Source organism: Hipposideros armiger, unplaced genomic scaffold (assembly GCF_001890085.2).
Source record: "Hipposideros armiger isolate ML-2016 unplaced genomic scaffold, ASM189008v1 scaffold_42, whole genome shotgun sequence".
NCBI classification, from domain to species: Eukaryota; Metazoa; Chordata; class Mammalia; order Chiroptera; family Hipposideridae; genus Hipposideros; species Hipposideros armiger.
The window spans coordinates 1,534,426-1,554,940 of record NW_017731392.1 but is presented as its reverse complement, the minus strand read 5'-3'; the positions used below and the strand labels follow the sequence as shown (position 1 = coordinate 1,554,940).

Below are 20,515 nucleotides of genomic sequence, written 5' to 3'. Positions count from 1 at the left end.
TTGAGTCATATTAGAATAATTGATACAGAAGAGCAGTAAAGGTTTTATTTTAGTAAGTGTGAAAGTGCCGATCATTCTCAAATTCTGGGGCCATTACCAAATTTTTATAACAACAGTTAACAGTATTGGATAGGGTAGCTATACAGGTAGGGAAAATAATAGGAAACAGTAGTGGGGAAAAAGAGTAGGGGCCTTTGTTAACTTTGGTCATAGTTTAAACAGTGTGGAGAGGCTGTATGTTATGGGCACTGACTTAGAATGGGAATGTGTAGTGTTTCATCTGAGTAAATAGTAAGAGACCAGAAATAACTTCTCTAAATCTCTTTGGAATAGTGTGAGATTAGAAAGAGTGAACCCAATTTGACAGGGTCAGATGTCTGAGAGGTCAATGGTCAACCTCCAGAGAGTCTCTGCCACTGGCACATCAGTGCGGGGGATGGGAGTGAGTTAGAAAGGGCTAAGGTGGGATTGGTTATGCACTCTAGGAGAGGATTAGAAATTAGACACACACACACACACACACACACACACACACACACACGCGCGCGCGCGCGCGCACAGAGGGATACAGACACACACTGAGATAGTTATGCCCACCGTAGATTAAGAAGCAGTTGAGTTGAGGGAGGAGACTGGAGATGAGCAGATGGGGCTTGTACCCCTTGGAAAGGTCGACACTGGCTCTGTGGGATAGAGAGAATGACATGCCTTGACAGGGCAAGCCCTCTCCAGGACTGGGCATCTCTTGAAAGTGGAATGAGCAGTGGCACCACTACTGGTGAGTGGGTCACTCCAAACACATGCGTTGCCCTTGGCTTGAAGGACTTTTGAAAATAATTAGTGTCATTATCTGTTTTGGAAATGTTTATGGGGAAACTAACTTTCATTGTTTGTGTTTCTACAAATTTCTGCCTTATTGCAGTTTTCATTTTCCGAGCTCAGGTGAAGCAGTTTTATTGGAGCTTGGTGAATTCTGAATGGTGGCTGCTGATCACATATTTCTTTGACCCAAGCATATTCAGAATTTCCAGCATAAACAATTTGGATAAAATTTAGGCTAGGAAACATTAAAGTCCCCAAACACCTCTAATTCTAATGAACCAGATCCCATTTTGGGTTCCAGTTCTTTTGGCTCCATTTTTGAAACCTCCTCTTCCTGTGCTTCAGCGCTCCATCTATCCCTCCCAGCCTCATTTGGCCACACTTCCCTACCAGGTTCAGTACATCCTACCTCGTTTTGGATGCTCCCACAGAAAGCGAGAGCTGGGTTGAACCTTTCGGGGGATAAATGAGGACCTTGGCAATCGCACAAGGTAAAGTCAACCTTTGGAGCTCATTCACCAAACTCTGAGCTATGGTTCTTTCTCTTTTTCCCCTTCTTAGCTTAGCTTCCTGTTAGGATCCTAGTGCCCCCAATCTGTTGTTTAGTCCTCCCCAATCCTCCCTGAGTTTCTCCTTGGAAGTACACCATGCTCCAAAATGACCTCACAGATTTTCTATCCTTTGTCCTTTCCCCCCACCCCCGCCCCAATCAAACCCTGTTCCTTTTGTGTGGATTAGGTTAATCAGATTGTTTTCCTAATACAGGGCCTGAAAGCAAGGTCCCCTCTCACTTATACTTTCTAAGATCATGTTTGTTTTTTAACTCAAAAGAATCCCTAATTAGTGGATTTCAAGTAGTATCAGAGAGACATTTTTGGTCGGTGATTACCTTTCATTAAATGGCTCTAGTCAGACTATCCTATGTATAGGTCTGATCCTGAAAGATGGCAAAAGAAACTGTATTTATGGCCTGATTAATTGCTCATTAGTCCCAAAGAATGGGAAGACAAATTGGTAAGAGTGGGAGCTATTGCAGAACTCCTAGATCTGTGATTTTTTTTTTTTTACCTCCTCCAACAAGAGGAGTTCCATAGCTCAAATGTCCAAGGCATCTCAGAGGACAGCTGTGTCCTCGTTCAGGCTCCCACGGAAGCACGCAGACACTGTGACAGTGGCCCCTCTTGTCAAGGTGACTCTACTTTTTGGATATATAAATAGACTGAACCCGAAGGTTCAAGACAGCAAACTGATAGAGCAGGAACCTTAGGAGGGTCTAACAAAGATAGAGGCAGGGAAAGAGTAACCTTGAAAAGGAGGTGAGGAAGATGTTTATGGTTCTTACCTTTTAGGACACTTTAGCCAGAGATGTGGAATAGCAAATACCTTGAAAGGAGGATCAGAAAAGGTTCCTGCTTCCTCCTCTTTGCAGTTCATAACACAATCACAATGTATAAATATCCTGAAATACGACAGATTGATTTTGCTATATGTTTAAAAATTGTCTTACCAAACTGAAGTGTGCCTATGTAAGATTAATTCTTTAGGCCAGGGGTGTCAAACTGGCGTCCCGCGGGCCGCATGCGGCCCTCGAGGTAATTTTTTGTGGCCCACGATGCTCTGAAATAAAATGAAAATAGAAAAAATTGTTATGAAGAAAATAGTGCTTAGGGGAGATCAAGGCAATACCGTACACACAATTCCCTCATTAACCCTTTAACTACTGAAGACCAGTATACAAAAAATTACCTTGAGGGCCGCATGCGGCCCGTGGGCCGCCAATTTGACACCCCTGCTTTAGGCTATTGCTTAGGTGACATGGTCATCTACTTAAAACTTGAAAAATAAAAATTGGGAAAAAAAATGTTAGGAGCAAGGAAGCTGGAAATAGAGGCTGGTTTCATTCTTTTTTTTTTTAAGATTTTTATTGGGGAATTAGGGGAATAGGAACAGTGCTGGGTAATTGGGGGAAGGGGAACAGACAAGTTGCTGTTGTTTTTTTGTTCTTCAATCTAGTTGTGGAGGATGTTGCTTCACTGACCCAAGTTGGTACCATCATTGCTTTCTTCCCGGGTGAGGCAGATCAGTCGCCGGCTTCTGGACGGCCGCTCACTGCGGCTGCTGGCCGCTCACGCTGGCTGCTGGCCGCTCACGCTGGCTGCTGGCTACACACAGTAGCCCATGACAACCCACTGCCACAAGGGCTGCAGCCTATGCCGTCGCCGGCGACTCATGGCAGCCCAGCTCCAGGTTGAGCTGTTGTTCAGCATCTTAGCTGTGGAGGGCAGTGTCACTGGCCCTCATATGTGGGATCTGAACCGGGGCCCTCTGGCATCCCAAGCGAGTTCTTAACCATCGCGCCACTCGGCCGGCCCTGGTTTCATTCTTTAATTTTTAATTCTGTCCAATCTTTTTATCATTCTGGTTTCTCTGGCCCCCATTTATATATTAATAAGTGATCTAGCACTTTTAATCACTCCTCTTTAGTTACAAAAGCAGTCCAGATCCTTTTGCCTGGGATTTAATACCTTCCCAATCTGACTTAAAATGTTTTCCAACCTTACCTTTTTCTGCTTTCTTCTGACCCCCCTATTCAATTAACTGAAATATTTCTGTTCCCATCGTAATTTCTAATTCCTACCCTTATTGTAAGACACCTCTCAAATGCCGTCTCTTTCCTGAAGCCTTCACTATACCATCTACATAGCAAATCATACCTCCTATTATAGCTATATCTCCAACCCACATACAGCCATCTTTTTTAAATGGTATGCCTTCCTTCCTTCAAACTACCTTTGAGTGTGTGCTGTGGCCAAGGCATTATTACTGGTTATTATGAATCAGAACTTACTATGAATCAGACATAAAATCCTGTGTCAAAAAGTTAATAGTATAATGGGTAGATAAAACAAGTATATAAATACACATATCTATAGAGACTAACACATAAAAGGTTTGCAAATATTTATCAAATTAAGAAAAATAAATACAATGAAGATAAGATGTAGATTAAGTACTTTGGAGAGTTTATATATACCTGGAATGATGAAAGAAAGCTTCTTGAATGAAGTGTCATTTAGACCTTGAAGGATGAAGAGAGTTTGGAGATTGGCCAGGAGAGGGGTGGGGGAAATAGACATTTCAGAGAAAGACAACAGTCTGAACACAGAAATGAGAAATTGTGTGGTATGAATGGAGGACACTTAGGTTGGTTAGATGGAGCACAGATGTATGAAAGGGAATAGAGGGAAGTTAAACTGGGAAAAATAGGCAAAGTTATAGGGCACCTTGATTGATGGCCCCAGTCCTTGGGTTTGTGGTATATTTACTCAGACTCTTTCACTCTCCATCTTATACCTCCTAAGACAATAACTATAATTTTATCTTGGCTCAATCAAATCTGGTTTTGTTATATCCCACCTTGGAAATCTTTAGCACTTCTGATCTTTTTTTATTGATTTGTTCCTTGAATCCTTGGTCTAAATTTGTGGTTTGGGAACCTTCCATCATAGGAATTTCTCCGAAGAAAGAATTCCCCTTATAAAAATGAGAGAATTACCTCCTTTTTTTCCCCCCCCAAATCTCTGATTTTGTAAATGGGTCCACAGTTTCTTAGTCCTTGAGTCTTTGGAAGTGGTTATTCTTTTTCTAAGGAAGTCTAAAAGATGCTGCAGTGTGCTAAATGATATCTAGAGGATAAAACAGCCAGTCTATCCCCTAAGGGACCATACTCAGTGTTTTCCACAGTGTGTTCTAAAGACCAATTGTCCCATCAAACACTTGTGTCTTCAGAGGATCATCAACAAAAGATTTGCTCATAATAATAATAATAGGTGTCATTTATTGAGCACTTACTTTGTGCATTTTATATCCATTTTCTCCTTTAATTAAAGGTTCAATATCCAAAAACACTCAGGAAACATTGACATATAAAGGTTCTGAGAAGTCTTGCACTAAATAAATTTGTGTAATACTGTTTAATCCAGCATATTATATACCTGTTTTGGAATTATACTTGTGAAGATTTCGGTGGAATTAGTATTCCATGAAGCTTCCTCAAAGAATAGGCTTCTTCCCAGGAAAAACTTAGGTAACTTGAACTTTTATGTGTGCATTCCTCTTAAGAGTTTTAGTGATCAGCATGCCAGTAACAACATCCTTGTCCTAGCACCATGGAGCTGAAAATACACATTTAAGTAGACACTGGACAAAATTGTATGGCTGCAGAGCACAATTGCCTGAGGCTATGAACCTGGAAGTTAAATTAGCTGACTATAGCGTCAGTTTCATTGCTAAATCGTTTTCTTGAGCTTTTCTCTTTTTCTTTCTCTCTCTCTCTCTGTCATTTTAAAAATATCTTCTTGACCTTTTCTAACCCCTAGGTTTGTTAGGCTTAAGGAGAGTCTATCAGTTACTTCTTTAATGCTTTGAAAATGGGCAGAATGAGTTGGAAAGAAGAGAGAGGTTAATCACTCGCAAATAAAAATGCATTTTGACGTGTCCAGGAGACTATCGGGAAGCATGACCGGTGGCCAGCAGCCTGAAGGACAGGGAGCCTTCCAGGCACATGTCGCCATTGCAGGGGAAAGAGTGTATCTAGACTTTGGGTCAGATGAACATGGATTTCGGTCCTGAGGTGATTTCACTCTTCTGAGCCTTAATCTTATCTCTAAAGTAGGGATAGTGTTTACAGTATAACAGTTCTGTGAGTTTAAGTGTAACAGTGTGTATAAAATGGCCAGCACGCACAGTGATGCAGTGTAGGTGCTCAAAAGTTCAAGTTTCTTCTTTCTTTCCAAAGGGACTCATCTGTCATGCTGATGCTTTCTATGTGATGTGGAAGCATCAGCAGTGATGATGTGCACTAGGTAAGGCTGATGACTAGGGTGGTCGCCTGGTGGCATCAGAAATTGGCACTGATTAGGCCCAAGTCCTGGGGTGTCCACTGTTGACCAGACACACTGTATTTCCATGCCCCTGGAAGGTGGTTTTCCGTGGAGTGAGGAGAGTGATCTGGGAGAGAGAAGGGCAGCTGCTGGACATCTTCCTGCAGCACAGTGTCTGCCCCTCAGGAAAACCTTTTTTAAGTCACCAGAATACTAATGAGCACAGAGCACTCACTCGGGGTTGGGTACTGTGCTGGGCAACTGGAACCCTGCAGAGCTATGGTCTCAGCCTTAGAAGACCCTGGAGTCCAAAGGAGGGAACCAGGCTGGTGAATAGTAAGTGAAGTAAGGAGTCACAGGTGCCATGACAGAAGGATTATAGGGAGTAGTGGGGCTAGGGAGGGTGGAGGCTCAAAGAGCAAAGTGGTCAGATGTTCCTGAAGGAACCAGAAAGCCTTTAGAGGGAAGATGTTCCCTTGAATCTCCGGGTTATAAGCACAGGTATTAATCATAGCATTTAATTCATAATGGCTTTATTAAGTGAAACATAAGAGCAAGGCTATGCATAACCATTTTGGGGACACCGTTTCTGCATGCTCTATTTTTGTACTGAGTACCCTTATGAAACAGTGTACAGAGTGCTGTTTGAATTGTTCCACAGTAACTGAAGGTCCTGTAAGCCTGTGGTTTCTGTGCATCACGCAGGTCGGGCAGCTTGGTGTAGATGGCAGGGGTTTCCTTTCTGTTCCTGGACTGTTTCTTGGCCCTGATGGTGGACCTGGAGCAGCCCGGGAGACATAAGAGAATTTCCCAGGGTGTGACTTTTGTCTCCCTGTCTAGGACGAGGCTCTCTGGGGCTTGTGATCTACAGTCATGCGCCACATAATGACATTTTGGTCAATGACGGACCGCATATAAAACAGCAATCCCATAAAATTATAATGGAGCTGAAAATTATCATGTAGTAATATTGTAGCTGTCATAATGTCATAATTCAACTCATTACTCACATATTTATGGGGATGCTGGTGTAAACACACCTGCGCTGCCAGTCATATAAAAGTACAGCACGTAGAGTAGTAGGCTATGCCATCTAGGTTTGTGTAAGTGCACCCTATGATGTTTGTACAATGACGAAATCGCCTCACAACACACTTCTCAGAAAGTATCCCTGTGATTAAGTGACGCATGATTGTACTTGTATCTAAGGAATGGGAGAAATAGTCTGAGTGTGAGACTTACAGCTTTTTGCTTTGAGGCCCAGTGGAGTTCTTACTGGAGGCCCCAGAGCTGCCCAGGATACATAAGTCTAATCAAGGAGACAACTCTGATCAGCTGTTAGGTTCCTTTCTGCCCATGCTCCCTGAGAATATACAGGGAGAGTATTGCCTTCTCCTCGCCATGAGGTGGAGGGCAGCATTTGAGAATATTAGGTAGCATCTAAACTCCTGGAAATCGACTGACCTTTTTGTTAGGGAGCCATGTGGTAAAAATTCGGTTGCAATGAGATGCAAGATATGCAAATATTTTGAAGAGTCCAAACCACAATTATTGCTGTTGTGGCTGTTCGTTTTGGTGGTTCATAATAGTACAACAACCCCTTATACTGTGGAAGAGATAAAGATGCCTCACAAACCACAAACTAGTTTATTTGTGATACTGTGGGGCTCTCCAGTCACTCTGTGAGGTCTATGATACTTAAAATAGAATTGCTGACAGCTCGAATGGGTCTGAGTTCATTACCACTACAGCTGAGCTGCTGTAGCTGCATATCAGGGACCGAGGTTTAGCTGACTCATCCTGGTCGTCAGAAGAGCTGGGATGCTGCAGCTTGCTGGGGAGAGCAATCCTGATGCTTCTGCAGTACTGTTTTTCTGAGTCATGTGGATTGAAAGGATTGTGGGCTTAGGGAGAGAAAAATGGAGACTTTTCTTGAAGAATTTAGCTGAATAGGAGTCTGAAGGGTGCTGAAAAGAGGAAATAGGAAAAGGGAGGGTGTAAGGCTTACCCATGTGCTTTATGGGAAGCTGAACAAATGGCAGGGAGGTTGTTTTTGGTCAGGTAGTTTCCTGTGCTGGCCACCAGATTGCACTGTTGACTCTGACCAGTTTGGCCACTTTTTGGAGCTGCCTTGATATGAAGAGATGAAAAGAAAAGCTCTATGCAGTAGGATGGTCATGTGACAGAGGTTTGTAACCTGGGGAGATGACTAGACAAGGATGAATTATATAGGGTGAGATGTTCAAAATGAGCTCAAGATAACATTATTTATTGGTAGATGAATATCTAAATTCTAGATAGCTGTCTAAGCTGAGAGAATTCTAGAGCTATAGGGAGCTTGGTCATGTTCAGAAACTTGAAGCCCTAAAGTTTGTGTTAAAAACTGTTCTTTCTAAAACTGTATGTTTTCTCTTACCCTGTTATCAAATCTTACCCCTGAATAATGAGTTTCAGTTTTAACTAGGATGTAACTTTAGTTTCTATTTAGAACTACAATTATTATTTTATTCTTTATTGATAGCAAAATAGTCAAACTGGTTCGGTCACATCTCTTGTGCAGTTTAGTCAGAAAACTTTCAATTCTTTGAATAGCTACCTATTTAAATTTACTATACTTTTAACCATTTAAAGTTAATTTCTATACAAGCAACCCTTTTAGAGCAATAGCAGGAAATAAGAGAAAAAGTCTGGGACTGGAGTGAAGTTTCTGCATTTCGTTCAATTAATTCAACCTTATTCCATATTTTGATGCATCAAAGTGTGGATATTAATAGGTGTGATGCAAAAGATAGGTTCAATAGAAGTAATTTTGGAAATGCTGGGTTAAACAACATTTGAACCGATTTCTTTCCTGTAGAACTTCTTAGAGCCTTCAATTAATACATACCAACGGGTGCCGTGAAACTCCAAGAAGGAAGAGATAGCCTAATAACTTTTCCCAAACACTGTTGGTCTGGCAGAGCAACCTTAGGGACCTGCAGTTCACAGAACACACTTTGGGAACCCTAGAAAAGGAAAATTAGTGCTTTCAGTACATGTTATAGTCTTTTAGATTTCTTAAAGGCTGTTAAAGTCACTATATGGCATAAATTGGCATATTTGTACTGCCAAGCTTCATATTTGGTTTGTGCCTTTATCCTATAAAAGATTTGGCCTTTGGGGATTATTAAAGCGATTATTAATTCAGGAGATAAGCATTTAGACAACAAACAGTTCAGACAGACGTAGGTATCGTAGTCCTCACCAGAGCTGCGGTAGGAATACATGCTTTGAAAAGAGACTAAAGAAAAGAAAGCCAGTTTGTGTTTTCTCTCAGAAGTGCGTATGGAACACAACATGCTATTGTGAGCTAGCTGCGTAGTAACCAAACTTTTAACCAGAGATCACAGACTGGGGTCCACAGGATAGATCTGGCCTGCAGATAGTTTTGTTCAGCCTGTACAGTGATTTCAACCTTTGAATTAGTTACCAGCATTTTAAAATCTTGAAGTTTCACGTCAAAATCTAGCTACTTTTGAAAAATGGAAAAGTCTGGTAGCACATTCCCCAATGATAACCGCTTGCTGAAGCTGAGAACTGTCTGCTTCCTTTTTTTTTAAAGATTTTTATTGGGGGAATTGGGGGAATGGGAACAGTGCTGGGGAATTGGGGGAAGGGGAACAGACAAGTTGTTGTCGTCTTGTTCTTCAATCTAGTTGTGGAGGATGTTGCTTCACTGGCCCAAGTTGGCACCATCATTGCGCTCTTCCCTGGCGAGGCAGATCAGTCGCCGGCTTCTGGACGGCCGCTCACTGCGGCTGCTGGCCGCTCACGCTGGCTGCTGGCTACATACGGTAGCCCATGGCAACCCACTGCCACAGGGACTGCAGCCTACGCCGTCGCCGGTGACTCATGGCAGCCCAGCTCCAGGTTGAGCTGTTGTTCAGCATCTTAGCTGTGGAGGGCAGTGTTCACTGGCCCTCATATGTGGGATCCGAACCGGGGCCCTCTGGCATCCCAAGCGAGTTCTTAACCATCGCGCCACTCGGCCGGCCCTGTCTGCTTCCTTTTAAAGGAGCAGTTTATCCAGTGTGGCACTGCTTGCCTACTAACTGTTGTCCTGGTGGCTGGACACACTTATGCTACCTGTCCGGCCCTATGGACATGTGGTTTTATGTAACCCCTGCTGTGAGGACACGGCTGAAGGGCTGGGGGATGCTGCCTCTTTCTAGAGTCACCTTTATAAGCAAACATGGTCAGGCTTCTGCAGAAAGAAGAATCAGTGTTGGAATCCATGTCAGGCTCATTGAAGGGAGTCTTCACCCTCTGGTGACATCCCTGCGTTTGTCCTCTGGGTGTTGAGGCTTTTCCTGCCCAGAGTATAACCTATTTGACAACACACTGGAAGAGCTGTTACACACACACACGCACGCACGCATGCGCGTGCACTCACACTCACACACTCTCTGATCCCTGTCTATATAAAGTTGGATTGCTGGGGTAAATTTATATTGAATTAGGACAGAGTTCTGATTTCCTCCATTCTCAAAACTAATTATTAAAGAAACAAAGATAGTCAAAAAGCAGTTCTTTTGTTTATGTTCTCTCTTTCTATAAAATATTTGAGTCAGCTTATGAAGTATGGTATTCAAAACGTAGAGAAACATGTGCATGTGGAAAATAATATTCGAAGGACCAGAAAATATATTCAAAGAGTAAGTCAGAAAGATATAAAACATGAGTATCGGGCCTTGAGAATAACCCTTAGAAGATGGAGAACATGTCCTGTGTGCATGTGGGCTTCTATTTCAGAGAGATGCCAAGATATGAACGGAACTGCTCAGTGCAAACAGGACCACAGCATTACTTTTTGCTTAGCATGTAGAGTGTGATGTTGGCCTCTATTGGCATTTCTCTGATTCTGCAGTGCAGCTCTGAGGAGCTGTTTTCTGGTGGCAGCAGGGAAATGTGGGTTTTAGGAATAGGGTAAATCATCACTATCTCCTGAGATGTCTTCCTGTATTTTTACCTAATCTATAACATCAAAAATAGGGTGATAGAATGGGTTGTGTGTGATGTAATGAAGTGAGGGTGGGAGCAGTCGGGGGCGGGGTGGGAGTGGGGGAGACAGTAATGAAAGCTCTCAGCAGGATGGTCTGAGATCTGCAGAGTTCTCCGAGCAGTAGTAACCTACAGCTATTATAGAAGGCTGCATTTTCTGTACTTCTGATTAAATGAAGCCAGACCACTATGGATACTACACAGGAATTGTTTCCATTTGTAAAACAAAGTGATCCAGGATCAAACTCAATTATCATAAAGTGATTGGAATTACCTTACCAGGTCCTGAAGCCTTCACTACTTTATAGACTAGGAGAGAGGGTTCTGTGTAGAAAAAGATACATCCTTCTTTTTGGGGGTTTTTTATTGGTGACTTTAGAATTCTCGTTCTTACAGTGTCAAGAGATTGTGTTTTTAATGAAAAATTAATAGACCCTCATGAAGGCATTTTTTGGCTTTATTTTTATTTTTTAAATTTATTTTTCAATTACAGTTGACATACAATATTATATTAGTTTCAGGTGTACAGCACAGTGATTAGACATTCATCTACCTTATGACCTGATTGCCCTGAATGAAGGTATTTAAAAGGAGTGTTTTATGGTATTAGTGAATCTGCCTTTGTGGTAAATGTCAAGGGAATGATAATTTAGTCAGACAGACAAATTTTACAAGGAAGAAACTGGATCTTTTTTTTTTCCCATGCAATATAGGTGGGTCCAATGGCTGAATGTTTACAGAATTGCAAGCAGGTCCAAGTTTTCAGAATCTAGGAAAGAAACAGAGATTTTATGGCTGCTGGCTAACTAGTGAAGGCAACAGTGTCATAAAAAGCAAAAAGTTAGGTGGGGGGTGAATTTTATAGCAATCACAAGACATGTGCAGACGGTCTCTTAGCAATGCCGGTTTTAGAGTTGATTCAAAGTGTTTTGAAAGTGTAATTGGCAGATTTACTACCTTTCAAATGGACATACTCTTGAATATAAGCCAAGCCACTTAAGACATTTTCTTATGTGTTTCCTTGCATTAAATGTTGACCGTTGAGCAGTGGGGAAAATGAAAAATTTTGTTGATACTACGGAAATGAAAATTCAACTGTTTTGTTTCCTATCCTAATTCCACTTCCTTAGAGCACATGGCCAGTGAGTGAGTTATGTGACTGGTTGGTTTTCCTGGCGGTGCTGAAACTCGCCCTTCGGTATGGGTGGGGTTTTTTGTGTTTTTGTTTTGTTTGGTATTGTTGGTAAGCTTCTCTTTTCTAACTCAGTCATGTATTGAAAGGGATATGTTTTAAGGTTCAGATTCTGATTAAATACTTTTTTTATTATTTGATAAAACAGTACAAACTGTTGGCAGGAAGTCATATTTCCAGTCAAGAGATATTACCAAATAGAAAGAAATATGTCATAAAGATATCTTTTTCTACTCTTTGAAAATTTACTTCAATTTCTAGGCTTGCCTTTATTGAACCAGACTTGTTTAGGAAAATCAGATAAATGAAAAGTAGCTAACTCTATGTGCTTCAGGATTTGATATTGCTGGTAATTCTGTGGGAACTTGATGAGTATTAATCTATGTTAAATCACATTGCTGAAAGATAAATGTTTTAAATTTAGGGGGTGATAAGAATTTAAAAGCCAGATGTACAGATAATTTTTAGAATATATTTCTAATGTTTTTGTTCCCTTTCTTTAGGTGAACTCTTAAAAAGCTAAGTGCTAGGGCCGGCCGAGTGGCTCAGTTGGTTAAGAGCTCACTCAAAAGTTTGAGCTCTGAGCAACAGCAGTTTGATGTCCGGCCTGAGCTGAGCTGCTGCTGAGCTGCCAAAAGGTGGCAGGATGGCTCAGCTAAAAAAAATTTTAAAAAGCTAAGTACTGTACTGTGACAGGTTATAAACAGCCTATCATGTGCCAAAATGGATCTGATTCAAAACCCAGAATCTTTCTCTAAAAGACCGCTTTTTTTTTTTAAGCCACAGGTGGTTTCTGAAGGTTTCATGGTATATGTCTAGAGTTGAGTATAGTACCTATAAGTACATTCCCCAAGAGTTCTATTGAAAGGCACTTAATGCAGATTACATTAACTAATAACTGGATTTTTGTTTGGGTTGTGTATGTTGTAAAATGCACAAATCAGTGGGTTTGTCTTTAGTCACCTTATTCTCATTTGGGGTTGATGGAAATGAAGTAAGGACCAAGTAAACGACTTTTTTTCAGGTGCAAATTCGACCATGGAACCTAAGTGACAGTGACTTTGTAATGGATGGTTCTCAGCCTTTGGACCCCAGAAAAACTATCTTTGTTGGGGGAGTTCCACGACCCCTTCGAGCTGGTGAGTGGAAATAGTAACACCACAACAACAAAACCAACAACAACAAAATTCCCTATGCGTTTAGTCTTCAATATTTTCTAGGTTTCCAGTCAATTATACACAATCTCCAAAAAGAAGGCTGTCATGTCAGTTTCACTGAGCTGACTCTTTAAAAATTAAATGGTTTCTCCCCAAATGCTCTATTTCCTTCTGGTGCAAGAGTGAATTTCATTAAATGTTATTTCGAAAGGATGAATTCTATTTAGTGCTTTTCTATTTAACCATATATTTAAACAATAGTAACAGTACATTTGGCAGCGTGCATTCTTATGCCAGGTAGCTTTGTTACATATGACAGAAAAAGAAGTCACCCCATCAGAAATCTGTCCAGTGCAGCTGTGTGCCCACTCCTCAGTGATGAGCCAAACCCCTGCTGGGAGCTCTGTCACTGGGAATCAAACTGAACTCTTTCCACGTGAAAACAGGTTCCTATTTTTTCTTACGCAGTTTGAAAAATGAGTTATGTATTCAAGCACCTTTATTATAACTTTTTTTAAAGCTTCCCTGTTTTTGTTTTTGTTTTTAAGTTCCTTTCTAATGACGAAATAATTGTGCCTGCTGAGATGAGGCAGAATCATAATTGACTGGAGCATTTGAAGTGATACTGAGCTGATGACTTCAGTGTTTAAATCCAAAGACAAATCGAATCAGTTGTAGATCAGTGTTATTGCCAGTGGAATATAATAAAATTATTTGCAGGAACTAAGTTTTTTAAGTGCTTAAAGTAATGGAGTTTATTTTTTAAAAATAAGATGAAAAAATAAGATTACTGTTGCCACTGTAGTTGTGAAAGCGCAACATTATCTCTGTGTTATTTATAAAGTAGACTTAACGGTAGTTCTACCTAAAAAATAAAACGCAGAGATCATTAAAATCAAGTTGTGAGAACAGAATTATAAAATGTAAAATGTACCTACAGCTATTTGGCTCTGTGACTTTGATGATTGTTTAATTATAAATATGCCTCAACATTTCTGACGTGTTTAAATCTCAACTCCAATCTACTCCTAAAAGATAACTTTAGGCCTATATAAAGATATATTCATTATTCCATTTTGAAGGACTTAAAAACATATTAATTGTGACTGTGGAGTTTGTAATTTTGTGGTATTTCAGGAAGTCAAATATCTTTGGGCCTTATACTCATTTTAATGGAAAACTGTGCTGAAAGAAAGCAAAGCAGCAGAGATTCTCCCCACCCTCCCCCATGATCTGCTGCCAGAAAATAAAGCCTAGGAACAGTTAACTCCAACATGAGCAGCATTATTAGATGAGGGCAAATGAAGCCCTTCGTTTCTAAACTACTGTGCTTTAAAAAAAAAAAAAATGTGGGTGGGGGCGTTGTGGAATATGCCTGACTTTTTCTAACTAGTATGTTTAAGAGTGGAGGGGGAGAAAAATCCTCTTTGTCTTTTAACTACATATGTAGTCTACAAAAATGGACGTTTATTACTAATAGTCTAGCTATTTTTTTGCAACTAACTGCAAGTATAAATTAGTTGTAATGTTCTAGCACCTTTCCTTTTTTCCTAGATAGGAATCTGAAAAAAAAAAATCTGAAAGAAAAAGTCCTACAGTTATAAAAATAACAGAACTGGCTTTATAGCCGCCTATGTCTATTTTTAAGTCATAGGCACACTAGTACATAAATTAAATTCCCTTTTTTATTATTTACCCTTTATTCTTCCTGTTTTAATGATTTGAAAGAATAGGTAAGGGCCTCTATGTCATTTTCCCTTTATAAGTCCTATGAAGATCTATTTTTCACACTTGTTCTAAGATCACACTGACAACACAGAACAGGAAACCCAAGATGCTAAATTATATTATTTCTTTAAAATTCTGTGCCTGCAAGATATTGCAAGGTCAGGATTAGACAAGAATTATATTTAGTTTTCTCATCAGAAGTAGGATTTTGTGTTCCCTACTATACACTTTTTTAAGTCTTAAAGTTCTCTCTTTTTTAAAAGCTAAGCTAAACAATTTTTTTTCTTTCAAAAGTTTTGTTTTTACAGTTATGTGAATAGTAACCTACAGTCATTTTTTCTAATGGAAATGTTCCCCCATGCCAACACCTCCCATAATTGTAGCTAGTTTCTAGATGGCTAAACAATCTCTATCAGCATCTTAGAATTTTACTCTCTATCCAAGACTTCCTGGTTGGATGCCATGTAATCTGAACAAAAAGAGTTAACATCTGCAGCTTTTACCCATGTGCACAGAATTGGGTTTCTTTGGAACGCACTGAGCTTTGTGGACTGGAATAGAAGGTTATTTTTAAAGGAATTCATTGTGACTTTGCTGGACCATCTTGAATTGAATGCTGTGCAGTTCACTTGAACAATAAACATTTATTGAGCATCCACTGTATTACTGGCCCTGAGCAAGTGCGCGTCATACCAACCGGAGTGAATATGTCACTATCGTGTCACCATCTCAGGAAAATGAGAAATGAATTAATAGAATGCTAACTCAATTGGATGCTAAATTATACTCTTTAACATAATATTCCTCAAATTTGGCTTTTAAATACATCAGGGCATTTTTTTATTATTCCCAGGGGATGTTGTGGTTATAGAATTCTGGGAAGTCTTAAAACTATTTCAGGCACTATATACGAGGTGATCCTGGACTAGATATGGGTGACCGCACTCACGGGTGAATTTTAGGTGTTCAAATTGCTTTCCACCTTGTCCTGGGCCAAAAATGATCCTTCAACATGGTGTAATGACCATAATGTTACCACTCTAGAGTTATTCCTTTGGATCTTATGAGGCTTTTTATCTTTGATGTTTCCCCTTGTAAGACAGGACTTTATTACTAATATTATTTATTACTAATAAATTATTATAAATATAGTCATTACCCCACCAAACAGAAATACACAAACACTTCTAAAGAAACAAGGCAACCTGTTTTAAGCAGTATTATCCTGAGTGTAGGTTGCTTCTTCTCGTACTTTGACAAGCCTTCCTTTTTAAAATTCAGATTGGAAAAAAATTACAGGCCTAAAAAATTAACATGAAAATGGGAAAATATCAATGGAAAAATCTAGATGAGTTTACCCAAAGCGATATTGCCTGATTGTTGGTTTCTGTAGGTCAAATGATACACATTCCTACTGTCTCCTGCTCCTTTCATCTCTCCCATTGGTGACATTGGCAATGACAAGCCAAGGACGGTTTTCCTGAAGTCCTGGTGTTTTTTAGGTCTTGTTCTCCTCCCATTCCCCACCTCTTCCCACCCCCGTGCTGGGAAAAGCTCTAGGTAGATGCACCATGCCACCATGTGGCTAAAATTTACATTATTCTGCAGAAAGTTGGTACAGGGAAAGGGACAGTCTGTATGATTCTCCACCTGGAAGTACAGCAGCCATGTTTTTACTCTTCATTCAAGTAATGCAAACAACATGTCTTCCTGAATCTCAGTACAGGAATAGTCCTGTTGCATATCCCTGTGGCATTAGGACCTCTCTAGAATACATCTCTTTGATCTGAGAGGAAATAAGTGCCAGGCTTGGGGATTATGAAGAGGCTACCAGGAAAAAGTGGAGAATAAAGCATTGTACTCTCCCCTGGTTTATAAACATGAGTATTCTCTGACTCTAGCTTCTGGGCTTAAACATCTAATTTGAGTACTATCTTTGGAACCTTTCCACTTCCAACTTTGTTCAGACTTGAAAAACCCTCAGTCGTCCTCTCTGATTAGAAGCATGTGAACTATTCTCCCACATCATGACTTCCTGTGACAGTTTATCTGCCTCGGTCCTGCAGAACAGATCAGTCTTGCAAGATTGCTCACTGAGTCCCCAGAGCCTACCTGCCATTTGCTTGTCATCTTTGTGGGTCTCCCGTCCTTCCTAACTATTGCTCTGCTTATTCTTTCCTGTCTTTTCTCCTCTACTAATATTCTGTGATGAATCCTGACATTTCCTTCTCTGCCTTTTTTTTTGCCCTCTGACTGTTGTGAAGATGGCTTTTCTGTGGAGAAAAAATAAAACTTTTGAGGTAAATATTCAATGATAGATGGCATACATCTAGAGAACATTCATCCTGAATTTTTCCAAACATTCTGGTAGCTCATGCATTAGGAATCACATCCTGATTTGTGATTTAGGAAATAGGAGTATTGTAACCATGTCCTTTTTTTGTTCTATGAAGTGGTAGCAGGCAGAAAGCATCTTATATCAAGTTTCTCTCAGCAATAGAAGCTGCTTCTTTCATCCAAGTCCCAAGTTCAGTATGAATTGTCCCAGATAAACTCCAGATTTGCCGTACTAACTTGATTATTAACTGCATTGTCCTTAGGGTTAAGGATATTCTAATGTTAGTATGTGTTTGTGTTCTCCCTTCCCCCAAAAACCAAACCCTCCCCTACAGCTGATGACAAACTTTGCCATATCAGTGTCAGGCTGGGTAGCATTAGCATAAAGCCAAAGTAATTCTGGGATGAATTGGTGCTTATGGAGCAGAAATCAAGCCAAGTTCATGTTAAGCAAAGATTTATGAGTAGAGGGAAGGACAAACCCCTGGACAAAACTAAACATTTGAGCACTGCTCTGTACTCAGCAGTGTGCTCAGAGTTCTCATGTATATTTAATTGTCAGGACAACCCTGTCGAGTTGTAAGTGATAGAATTCATTTTAGAGATAAGGAAGCAGAGTTCAAAGGGGGTGATCAGCCAAGGTCACCATAAGTAAGAAAGTCAAGATTCAAACTCAGATCTCCAGATGTCAAGTTTGGGGCTCTTTGCACATGAGGAAGCTGCTTTATCAAAGCGAGATCTGAGATGTTGTCTCTGTAACAGTAGTAACAGTCAAGTTGGTACCAGACTGATTTTAATCAAGTTAAATACACTATTTCTCAGACTTAATTGGTTGTTCATACCATTTATTTGAAAATATTCATAACCTTCCAACATCTGATGCAGAGTGGAAGCTTATGAGCACATTTCCTGCACTTACGATGTGTGAACTGCCCTTGTGAACCAACTTGGCAATTGTGGTAAACCTAGAAAGTCCACCTTCAACTCGAATCTTCCTTTCTTTTCAGAAGTCCAGATCTCTTCATCATCCTGAGGTGCCTTATGCCTCTGTCCTGTCTACTTTGTTCTTATTTCCAAAGAGAAGAAATGTGGCATCTAGATTCACAATTTAGAATCTGGAAAGAGGAATGTGTTGGTATTTCCCTCGGGAATCCTCGTTCCTGCTCTCCTCCCTTTGGTTTTCATAGTAGCTCAGACTTAAACATTGCCTTATGGCTGGCTTTGAAGTCTAATTGAATGTTAGGAACAGGACCCTGGGGTGGGGCAGGATAGGGGAGTCATCATGATTTCCTCTCTGGTAAACTAAAGTCCCTTTCAGGGCTCTGTGAAGAATCAAGAGCAAATCCAAGGAATCACAATTAGGGTTCAGATTCAACTTCAGAGGCACAGTCACCACACCCCAGAGCAGTTTATGAGAATGCTGTCTGCTACACACAGCTGCAGTATTCTTGCTTCCCTCCCCAGTATGTGGCACAGTGAAGCTCATCACAAGGGCAGTGTGTGGGTGTTGAGCTATTATTATGAAAGAGTGGTTCATGGGATGACTTGAGTTGTCTTAGGAGCACAGAGCATCTTCTCCAAAATGCATAATGCACTTGGATATAGGCTGGTTTCTTACCCCTGTGGTGACCAGACAGACCCTGTGAACACTCTAGATAGGAAGGAAAAAATAAAAAGTGGTTTGGAGACTCCTGACTTTCTTGTGGACTCTGTGCCTGGTGTCACCTCCATCTGTCTGAATTTCAGCCTCCACCTGTCTGCCCTGCTCCAGTAGCCTCATCTTCCTTGGGTTAAATGTTAAGACCCTGCTTCTGGAAGCTACACTGTCCTTGCCCTCTACAGAGAATGATTTAGAATGAGGATTCACTGTCATAGGCTTAGTATTTTCCAGATAAGATACATCCTTAATCAAGGGCTCACATTTCATGAGCAGAGATGAGATCACAAGATACAGATAAACCCATGAAGGTTTCAGTTGACTTTTGCCACATCCTTGCTGCCTCTCTCCTATTTTTCTCTCCTCCCAAGTGGTCAAAATGGTAGCCCTCTTCTTGGCTCAGCTTCTCCTTACCCCATCAGAGGATGGGACTTTATATGGAACTTTTCTATAGTAACTGATGATACTCATTCTAAAGAATCCTTTAAAACCTAGTCTCTAAAAGTAGTTGTACATTCTGACATCTGTAGGTAAATCTCTATTCTCTATGTAAGTTTTTTTTTTTCAGATTGAAAATTTATAGGATTTGAGGAAGGCTTGTTCTGTGTTTCTGTTAGTAATCTATGTAGTGTGTCAGTTAAGTTACTTTTTTCCCCTAAAGCTGTTTTTACCAAATGATCACTTTTCTCAATAGTTAGAAACTGTTTAGTACTTAAATGACATCCCTCTGGTGCGTGAGCTTAGCCTACAGGAAGTGTGTCTTTGGTGAGGACTTGCTGATTGAGTCAAGGACCAAATGCAAACAGCAGTTGTTTGACCATTATTTACTTTTCTTCAAGGGTGATTATATTATTAGATCTTTGGTAGTTAAAAATGCAGGTTAGGATAGAAAGCGAGAGAGGAAATCTTCACACTCTTCCCCCAAAAAAACGTTCTTTAGTCTCTTTGGTTGTTTCTAGGTTCTCAATGAATTGTCCTTCACTTAAGTGAGATTTCGTTGGTTCAAATGTCTGCAGACTTTTTGGTGGCCAAGAAAATGATTGTATATAAGCTTATAAGTGGAAATGATTTATTTATAATTAATTTTCATAAAAAGCATAAGCGAGAGAGGGTTTCTGTTTCCTATCAAAATAACTTAACTGCCAGCAACATCAGTCATGACCTAATCTTTGGCACATGAAGATGATTTTTTCAGCAGCTAGATTTACGAAGTAATGGACTTTTCGTGCTTATGGAAAGCACTTTCTCTAGCATCTGAGGATCCCTAAGATTCCTTTATGACCATTATGCTATAGAAGAACCTGTGGTTATATAAGTCTCCTCCTCAGCTAGAGTTTCAAGCTTACAGCTGGTATACCTTCTTTCTAAATCAGATACTTTCTTGAGTTCTTCCCAAGGGTGGAAGACAAGTGTCACTCAGTCCCTCTCTAGCATTCTTCCCCTGGCCATTCACCAGGCTAAGGGAATGTTTACTCTCTCATTCTATTCCGGAGGAAGACAGGTCTTTGGAAACTAGCATTTAATTTCCAGGCCCTGAGGTTACTTATTTTACTAAAAGGGGAAATTCATTAATGACTACAATCAATTCTACCTTCAGTTTCTTGGTCTCTGACTGGAATAACATTAGCCATGTGAGGAGGTAGGTCCTGAAGCCATCAGAGTTGGCTGTGATGAAGGACCCACTGCACTCTGATATTCA

At 40.4% G+C, this 20,515-nt stretch overlaps 1 protein-coding gene across 19 annotated transcripts in view; it reads left to right on the top strand.

Annotated features, from left to right (window-relative positions):
• Nucleotides 1-20,515, top strand: part of CPEB3 (cytoplasmic polyadenylation element binding protein 3) — a 185,438-nt gene that overhangs the window by 137,063 nt on the left and 27,860 nt on the right. For 18 of the 19 annotated variants that reach the window (XR_002123583.1, XM_019639029.1, XM_019639033.1 and 15 more), the window contains one exon: nt 12,962-13,076. The exons of the other annotated variant lie outside the window; for it this stretch is intronic. Coding sequence is in view for 17 of the 18 variants with exons in the window: in XM_019639029.1 (XP_019494574.1) it covers nt 12,962-13,076 (115 nt within the window). In the remaining variant the exon portion in view is untranslated. The remainder of the gene's footprint in view (nt 1-12,961; nt 13,077-20,515) is intronic. 19 annotated transcript variants of the gene reach the window in all.